This window comes from Caenorhabditis briggsae, assembly GCF_000004555.2.
Source record: "Caenorhabditis briggsae complete genome, chrI, whole genome shotgun sequence".
In the NCBI taxonomy this organism is placed as follows: Eukaryota; Metazoa; Nematoda; class Chromadorea; order Rhabditida; family Rhabditidae; genus Caenorhabditis; species Caenorhabditis briggsae.
Genome location: NC_013489.2, coordinates 14,868,767 through 14,878,761, shown reverse-complemented (window position 1 = coordinate 14,878,761; position 9,995 = coordinate 14,868,767). Strand labels below are relative to the sequence as shown.

Below are 9,995 nucleotides of genomic sequence, written 5' to 3'. Positions count from 1 at the left end.
AGGCGCATAACCCGCTCCAAACGTTAGCTAAAAAGTTCGTTTTTGGCTAGTTTTGTAGGAAATTTTAAGTGAAACAGAATTATATAAAATTTCATAAGAACGTTATTGTAACCAACCGATTTACCTCGGTCACTTTGAGAGATATTAAAAAATATGAAATTTGGTATAACATTTTTCGAGAAAAACTATTTCTTATCGCAAATTGATTGGTTCAGATGTATTTTTGACTTCTCCAAGTTTTCCCCTTCAAAACAAATTAAAAATCACTCAAAACGGACCATTTTGAGCTGAGATACAGGGGAGAGACGCAGGCACTCTCGCTTCTCTGCGCTCTCGCCAAACTTTAAAGGCGCACAACTCGCTTCAAAATTTAGCTAGATAATTGAATTTTAACTAGTTTTGTAGGGAATTTCAAGTGGGTCAGATTGATATATTATTCATGAATATTGGTTAACTTTTCTTAGTTCTTTTTGCTATTATTACCAAGAGTCGAGAAAATCCAAAAAAATTCAGCTAGTTAAAAGTTTAACCTTGATTATCTCGGTTTCTCTAAAAGTTACAAAAAAGTGATTAACTAGTAAAATATGTAAAATTGAATTTTACATATTTTACTAGTTAACCACTTTTTCGTATCTCTATTCCAAATTGAGATAAATCGGTAGAAAATGGTAAACCAGAGAGATAATCAAGAAAAAGTGAGATCAAGAAAAGAAAGTGTCACTTTCGACCCCCACCTCGTTTCTTGATTTGCCTCCCTCATCAGAAAATCAGTAGAATTGAACTAATTGGCAAACGAGAGGGAAATTTCGAATGAAGAGTAGAAGTGAATGTAATACACTTGAATACGAAAGGAATGATGCTGTTTTACAATTTATATATATATATGTACAAGGGCAAAGTCAAGGTGTATGTGTGTTGTATGTAGAGATGATTTGAAACAAACGACACAAGAAAGTGAATTAGGAGAAGAATCGAATGACGAGAAGGCTGGAACTTTTTTCTTTTTTTTTAAAGTTGACCTTAGTTATCTAGGTTTGTAAACTTCGAGCTCATATATCTCATTTCCTGTAAAAGTTATCAAAAAGTGGTCAACTGATAAATTACTTATCATAATATCAGCAACATTTTATTAGTCAAACACTTTTTGATATCTTTTACAGGAACCGAGATAAATTAGCTCAAATTTTTAAGGGAAATCACAGGGGCCAAAGATTGGCTATCAACTTTGAGCCCATATATCTCATTTTCTGCAAAAGATATCAAAAAATAGTGAGCTGATAAAATGTTGCTGATATTGTGATAATCATTTTTTAGTTAACCACTTTTTGGCATCTCTTACAGGAATCGAGATAAATGAGCTCAAGCTAAGGGGGTCACTTAATTAATGTTAACGAGCTACGTGGTCTGATGGCGTAGGAGTACGGTAGAAACAAGAGAAAAAATGACAAGGGTTATCACCAAACACTTTACCTGTACACCATTACGCAAAAATACATACTTTTTAATTTTTAGAAACCTTTAAAATTCATACAGACCTTCCCTGCTCTAACATATGTAGAAGTCTTGGAACTTTTGAAAAGCAATTTATTTAGGTTTGCAGACAAGATATAAGAAAATGATTAATTAATAAAATGTGTAAAATCAAATTCTACACATTTTATTAGTTGACAACTTTTTGATAGCTTTTTTAGGAATGCAGATATTTAAGATTGAAGTTATGAAGATTCTAGGCAAGAGGTATTATAGGAGGGTGATGAGGGAAACTTCTACCCTAATTGTCTCGCTTCCTAATCGAAATTTCAAAAAGCAATAAATTAGTAAAATATAGGCAATTAAATTATACTCATTTTACTAATTGACAACTTTTTAATATATTCTCCAGGAATCCAGATATTTCAATTTTAAGTTAAGCTGTTCGGCAAGAGATAGGAGGATGAGGAAAATTTCTACCCAATTTATCTCGCCTCCTAGTAAAAATTTCAAAAAGTGTTAAATTAATAAAATATTCAAAATTGAATTTTACACATTTTACGTGTTTACAACTTTTTGATATATCTTCTGGAAAGCTAGATATTACCGCTGCGAGTCATTGGTTGCACTGAAATAGATTTAACAGCTTCAAACTCAATTATCTCGGTTCCTAATTAAAATTTTAAAAAGCAATAAACTAGTAAAATATTAGGTTGGCGGGAAAGTCTTTGTCACTTTTTCAATAGTTTATTTCTCAAAGAAAAAATAACCGAATAATTAATTATATTGTCCATCATTATCAACAACATGTCTCCAACGTTCCCTCAATTTATGGATTCCATTGCGGTAGAATCCAGCCGGGCGTGAGGCAAAGTATTGTTTGAGTGCCGCTTCGACCGCTCCACGGGAATTGAAGCTTCTTCCTTCGAAGGCACGTGTCATATCGCCAAATAACCAATAGTCGGAAGGAGCAAGATCAGGAGAATACGGGGGGTGAGGGAGAACATTCCATCCATATCCCATCAGCTCCTGCTTCACTTGTTTCGAAACATGTGGGCGAGCGTTATCATGTTGATAGTACACTTTCTTGTCTTTCAGGGCCGAACGGTCGACTGCTTTCTTGAGGTTTAGTAGTTGAGTAGTGTAGAGGTCTCCAGTATATTTTTTTGCCCTGGGGCAGAAGTTCCCAGTAGATGGGGCGGTCCACTCCCCACCACACAGAGAGCATAACTTTTTTAGGATAAAGGCCGGGTTTGGGGACATCCTGTGGGCTCTCTCATTCTCCAACCCAATGGGATTTCCTGTGGTGATTATCGTAGAAGACCCACTTCTCATCTCCGGTTATTAGCCGGTCCAGCCATCGATCGCCCGCGTGGAGAGTGAGAAGAGTAATCGAATCGTCGACTCGGCGGTCAAGGTTGGCTTGAGTCAGGTGATGAGGTATGAATCGACCAAAAAGTTTTCTCATTCCAAGAGACTTCAAACCTTCAAGGACTGTGCTATGGTGAACTCCGAATGTGACAGCTAGTTCACGGCTAGATTGAAATGGATCCGATTCCAATGCGTGCTTCAGCTTGTCCAAATCCAACTCACGGGGTCTCCCAGAGCGATCCTTTTCATCGAGCGAGAAGTCATCTTTTTCGAAACGATGGAACCAATTGCGAATAGTATTGTAGTGAGGGGCATGTGTGTTGTACACATTCTTCAAGAAAGTTTCCGAATCCTTCATCGTGGTGTGAGATAGGAAGAGGTAAATCAAAACATGTCTGATGTGAATAGCAGTGGGAACAAACATATCGTTTCAATTACAGATGAGGAGCAGGGAAGGAAATGGGGACTTGTTTATATGGAAGGTTTTTATCACCTTGTTATTCACTAGAGTCGATATCATACACAGCCTCCATATACGAGAACAGTGATTAAACAAACAGAGTGACAAAGACTTTCCCGCCAACCTAATATGTAAAATTGAATTCTACACATTTTTTTAATTTACACAATTTTGATATCTTAGCTATAAACCGAGATAATTAGGAGCGAAATTCCTTTAGTCCCATTTACAGTAGATCTTGTTCGATCTCACTTAACTTGGTTCATTTAAAAGTGCATCGACAGGTTCAGTTAACTTTGACTCTAATTATCTCGCTTCAGAAAAAGATAGAACAAATTTATAAATCAGTAAAATGTAGGAAATTAAATTTTACATATTTTACTAATTTATTCTTTTAATTAGCTTTTCGAAGAGCCGAGATGATGAGGGTCAAAGTTAGCATTTCCTCTGAAGAAGGGAGGGTGGCGCTACTCTGTCTGTGCACTCTTTATGCTGAAATATCTCGATTCAGAAACAAGATAAAACAAATTTGTAAATTAGTAAAATGTAGAAAATTGAATTTTTCACATTTCAATAGTTTACAACTTTTTGATATCTTAGCTATGAACCGAGATAATCAGAGACAAAGTTAGCGGGCCTATTGAATAAGCAAGGGTGGCGCTAGTCTGGCTGTAACACGTTGACCTTTATTAAAAAAGTGACAGAACAAATTATTAAACTAGTAAAATGTAGAAAATTGAATCTTACACATTTTAATAATTGACACTTTTTTGATATCTTAGCTATGAACCGAGATAATTAGGAGCGAAATTCCTTTAGTCCCATTTACAGTAGATCTTGTTCGATCTCACTTAACTTGGTTCATTTAAAAGTTACATCAATTTTAAAAACTAATGAAATGTGTAAAATCAAATTTTACACATTTTCTTAGTTAACAACTTTTTGATATCTTAATTATGAGCAGAGATAATTGAGCTTAAAGTGACCCATTGAAATCCCATACCGCTTTCCCTTTGAACCTAACTAAACTCTAGGAAACGAGATAATTAAGGTCAAAGAAGCAAACTGGAATTAACCCAAAACATATTTCCTTATTTTCCCTCAAGTGATCACATAGTCTTGATCATCATCAAACACAAATCACACTCTGTATGGGTCTACTTTCTATACATATTTATCTATTCATTTGATCTTTGAAAAACAAAAAATAATAGAAACTTATCTTCATTTATCGACTCAAGACATAAAAACATGTTTGGGGAATTCGAAAAAAAAATGAGAGTGCATAATCTCTTTTAGATTCTTAAGTGACCAAATCCTCCTCTGTTCCTCAAACTGTGTCTTTCGGGAAGAAATTAAATTCATAATTAGTTCAGATTTTGAGTCATATGCTAATTACAGGATAACGTCAGGAAAGAGGATTTGAAGCCGCTCCGCTACGCGGCCGCGCAATTTGAGCTCAATTATCTCGGTTCCTATGAGAGATATTAAAAAGCTGTCAACTGATAAAATATTGCTGATATTATGAAAAACATTTTATCAGTTGATCACTTTTAGGTATCTCTCATGGGAACCGAGATAAATTGGGTCAAAGTAGACAGTTTGGGTGGGCTTCTATAAAGCGTTACTGACCAGTTACACAATCAAAAATAAATAATCTAAAAATGCATTTTGGATTTCCTAAACCTAGTTTCTTGTCACTTCTTACGTTCTCTGATTGTTAAACTAGAAAATCAAACCCCTCTTGTCAAATGTTGTACAAAGAAAATGGAGAAAAAGGAGATGAACTCGTAAAACAAAAGGTGGAAATCAGAAGAATCACAAGTGTGACATTGGCTGCTGTTCGTTTCACTCTTTAACACTTACAATGTACAAGAATCTAGAAAAAGAAGTCTTGTGATGACAATCTTTCGAGAAGAACACGTTTAGTTAGGTTCAAAGGGAAAGCGGTATGGGATTCCAATGGGTCACTTTAATCTCAAGTATCTCTGCTCATAATCAAGATATCAAAAAGTTGTTGACTAAGAAAATGTGTAAAATTTGATTTTACACATTTCATTAGTTTTTAAAATTGATGTAACTTTGAAATGAACCAAGTTAAGTGAGATCGAACAAGATATACTGTAAATGGGACTAAAGGAATTTCGCTCCTAATTATCTCGGTTTATAGCTAAGATATCAAAATTGTGTAAATTAAAAAAAATGTGTAGAATTCAATTTTACATATTTTACAAAGTCAACGTGTTTACAGCCAGACTAGCGCCACCCTTGCTTATTCAATAGGCCCGCTAACTTTGTCTCTGATTATCTCGGTTCATAGCTAAGATATCAAAAAGTTGTAAACTATTGAAATGTGAAAAATTCAATTTTCTACATTTTACTAATTTACAAATTTGTTTTATCTTGTTTCTGAATCGAGATAATTAAGCATAAAGAGTGCAGAGACAGAGTAGCGCCACCCTCCCTTCTTCAGAGGAAATGCTAACTTTGACCCTCATCATCTCGGCTCTTCGAAAAGCTAATTAAAAGAATAAATTAGTAAAATATGTAAAATATGAAAAATTTAATTTCCTACATTTTACTGATTTATAAATTTGTTCTATCTTTTTCTGAAGCGAGATAATTAGAGTCAAAGTTAACTGAACCTGTCGATGCACTATTTAGGGCGCCTTGTTTAATCCTACTTATCTCAATTACTATGAAAGCTATCTAATAACCATTAACAAGTGAAATGTACAAAATAAAATTCTACACATTTTACTTGTAGGCACTTTGCTTCTATCTCTTATCACAATTCAGATAATCAGCGTCTAAAAAAGAATTGACAAGATCAGTTGTAATTGATCTTCATTTTTACACAATTACAAATATAACCCGAACAAGATGATGGGTAAGAAAAAAGAAAAAAAAGAAACTATTTAAAAAAGAAGAGGAAGAGGTGAAAAAGAAGAAAAGAGAGAGAAGAAAAATGGTAATCTTTGACACGCCAGATCTTCTTCTACTGAACGAAAAGAAACCAGACTTTTTGCATCAAACTGTGGTGGCCAAAGAAGAAGAAGAAGAGGTAGAAGAGGTGTGTATAGTAGTAAGAAGAAGAAGAAGAAGAAATCGATTTTTGTAAAAAAAAACGGGAAAGCAGGACAAATTTGGTTTTTAGCTTCTTCTTCTTCTTCTTCTTTTTTGACCTTGCTAAAAAGAAGAAGAAGAAGAAGAAGACGACGTCAGAAATTCAGAATATTCAGAATAAAATAGAATTTCCAACCTTTTTTGGTTACTGTACTTTCTTTGGATAAGAAGAAGAAGAAGATATAAAAACCGGAAAGTACATCTAGACACATTCTGATTCAGATGACGTGATGGCTGTTGATGTTCGGGAAATAATGATTTGATTAAATTAAAAAAGAAGAATAAGAAGAAGAAGAAAGTTCAGCACCTTTTTGGCAAGAAGTGGGCTACACCACTTCTGTAGATCAAAAAACCAAAAAAAAAACCATTTTGACCAAAAATGCCGATTTTTAAAAGTTTTTGATCTTGCCCATTCCTTTTCAGTGGTCTTTTCACACTTGAATGATCGTGAACACGTTCAATTGCCGCCGATTTTCTTTAAAAGAGAAAAGAATTTGAATTCGACCTTCGTCATGCCAATCACATCAATTTCTCTAAAAATGGCCATTTGCATAGAACCGAACCCAAAAAGGTGATTGATTGGTTTAGAACACAAGGACAAAAGAAGAAACAAAAAAGAAAACATGGGTTTGCCGCCAGTGGGGATCGAACCAGGGAGTGGACGCACGACGGGAGAGAGTGCTACCGTTTGCGCCAAGGGTGCACATTGAAGTGAAAGACGTTACAGGTATATATCTTGAAGGTAAAGCCCGCGCGAAGAAATAAAAAACATTTGCTGAAGCGAGGAGTCGATCTTTCAACACCAGGAGGCGGCGGATTGAAAATCAATCGCGTTGCCGCTTGCGCCCGGGCTCACTAAAATCAATAAGGCGTAGTTGTAGTAGATAAAGCTAGCCGCGCAGAAGACCTAAAAGAGTGCGAAGATCAAAAATTTGAATTTGAAAAAAAATAGGAAGTTTTGAAGTTTCATTCTTCAGATTGTGATCTCGACTTTCCAATCAATCTAAAGTCATTCAGACACAAGGAACAGGTTATGCGTTTTACATTATTTACACCTTCTGAAAAATGTCACATTCATTTTTGAGACAAAAAAGGAGAGAACACAGTGTGAGAAAAGGGGGGAAAATTGATATAAATTAGGAATAAAAATAGATAAGAAGATCAACAAATTATTTCTTCGAGCTGAAAAGGACTCCACTGGAATTGTTGGATAGGGTAGATCCGAATGGGGTTGAGGTGGTTGTGGTGGTTGGTTTCGATCCGAAGAGTGATGTGGTTGCTGACGTCGTGGTTGGAGCTGTTGAGGTGTTCGTTGTGGAGGATCCGAAGAGGGAGCCACCAGAGAATGCTGGCTTCGTTGTGGAGGAGCCGAAGAGCGTTGTGGTGCCTGAAATTCGCAAGTTCTGTAATTTCAAGATTCTGGAATTCTGAAATTTCAAGATTCTGGAATTCTGAAAACCTGAAACTCCAATATTCTGGAATTCTGAGATTCTGGAATTCTGAAATTCTGAAATTCCGATATTCTGAAATTCCAAGATTCTGAAATTCTGATATTCCGATATTCTGAAATTCCGGTATTCTAAGATTTTGGAATTCTGAAATTCCAAGATTCTGGAATTCTGAGATTCTGGAATTTTAAGATTCTAAATCACGAAAACTCAGAATAGCAGAATACCAGATTCTTGGAATTTCAGAATTTCCAGATTTTCAAAAAATTCCGAACCTCAGAATTTCCAAAATTTTCAAAATTTCCAAATTTTCAGAATTTCCTAACTTCAGAATTTCAGTGTTTTCCGGATTTCAAATTTCCAGAATCTCAGAATCGCTGAATCTCGAATCTTTAGAATTTCAGAATGCCCATAATTCCCCAGATTTTCAAAACTTTCAGAATTTCTGAAAGTTTCAGAATATCAGATTCTCGAAATATCAAAATTTCAAAAAATTCAGAATTTTAGCGTTTTCAGAACTTCCAGAATTTCAGATTTAAAAAAAATTTCAGAATTACTTAATTTCAGAATCATTTCAAGAATTTCAAATTCTTGGAATTTCCAGAATTTCAGTGTTTCACGAATCTCTCTCTCAACTAACCTGTATTCCCGAACAAACTGCTTCCTCCACCCAATCCCAATCCTCCAGTACTGGCAGTCGGTGCCGTTGCCGGTGCTCTCAGAGCACTTCCAATGATAGCCAAACTCGATTGCGATGGGAAGAACTCGGCTCCCTCACTGACAGCACTCACTGGGTCCACATTATTCAAAGTGGTAGCATTCCACTTCCGAAGCTGGGTGTATCCCTGTTCGATCAGAAGATCCCTCACTTCTTCGATATCCTTTCCCAACTGCTCTATATGGAAATCCGCACTGCTCACAGTCGAATCGCAGCGGAGGAAGTAGTTGTCGAGTTCTGTCATTGTGAGCGACGGTTCTCCTTTGAGGAGTTTGTCGAAGCGAGAACGCATGAAGTTGACACGCTCCTGAAGCGCACGCATCTCCAGATCGTACAGTTGGAATCGTTCGACGAGGTGTCTGCAAAGAAAATCTATTTGAAAATTTCCTAATAGTTCAAAGTCTCCAAATGTGTAAAAAAGTTCAAAAAATCGCTTCAAAAATTCCCGCTAAAATTGAAAAAATCTCTGTTTCCAGCGGAAAATTCGATAATTTTCGGTCATTTTTCAACGATTTTCAGCTCATTTTCAGCCAAAAAAAGTGTTTTTTTTTCATGGTTTTCGGCGCGGAGGGAAAATGGATTTTTGAAATTTATTTTGAATTTTTGAAATTTAAAGCTATTTTTGTCTGAAATTTAATGGTTTTTCGTGAAGAATACTGTAGAAAACCTTGTAGTTTGTAGTTTGTATGCAAACATTTTTGAATTAATTCGCTTTCTACAGTAATCTACAGTAATCTTAAACACCGTTCCATCAAATTTCAGACAAAAAATCGAAAAAATCGAAAAAAAGAATCTTCAAAAATAGCTGAAAAACCTAAAAAGGTCTAAAAAGTTCGCCAAAAAATCGAAGAAAAAATCCGTTTTGTTCTCGAAAAATCGAAAATTTTTCGAATGTTTTAGGATTTCCAGTTTTGGCGGGAATTCAAAAAAAGATTCCCAAAAAACTCACTGCTTGATCGCATCGGCATGCATAGTCTGATTGGCAGTGCTTGCCTGCTCCTGCACCCTCTTCGCCATGTTTGCCTGCTGCTTATCATGAGCCACCAATTGAGCAACACCCTCAGAAGCCGTCGTGGCATTGAAGACGTCGCGCCGTACGTCTCCAATCAATCCACGTGCCTTTTCGATCATCTCCTCAATCACAACACAATCCACACTCATCGTTTCACTCTCGTCCATCACATCTCGATTCTTCTTCAGACGATCCTCAATCAATGGGAGCATGTCTCTGATCAGTGTCTGCGTCTGCTGCCATTCGTTCTCTTTCGTTACGTCTTTATCCAAAGCTCCTGGGGCTGATGACGTGGTGGTGCCGCCTGTAGTAGTCGTGGTGCCACCAATGCTCTGATGGTGTCACTTTTTTATTTCGACAATAGAGAGAGAGAGAAAGAGAGTGACAGAA

General features: G+C 36.1%; 1 protein-coding gene across 1 annotated transcript in view; it reads right to left on the bottom strand.

Annotated features, from left to right (window-relative positions):
- Positions 1-7,596: 7,596 nt before the first annotated feature.
- Positions 7,597-9,995, bottom strand: part of Cbr-npp-4 — a gene marked incomplete at both ends in the record, with an annotated part of 3,608 nt that continues 1,209 nt past the window's right edge. Inside the window, 3 exons of the mRNA XM_045241580.1 lie at positions 7,597-7,814; positions 8,516-8,952; positions 9,543-9,909. Of these exons, the coding sequence (XP_045096871.1) occupies positions 7,597-7,814; positions 8,516-8,952; positions 9,543-9,909 (1,022 nt within the window). The remainder of the gene's footprint in view (positions 7,815-8,515; positions 8,953-9,542; positions 9,910-9,995) is intronic.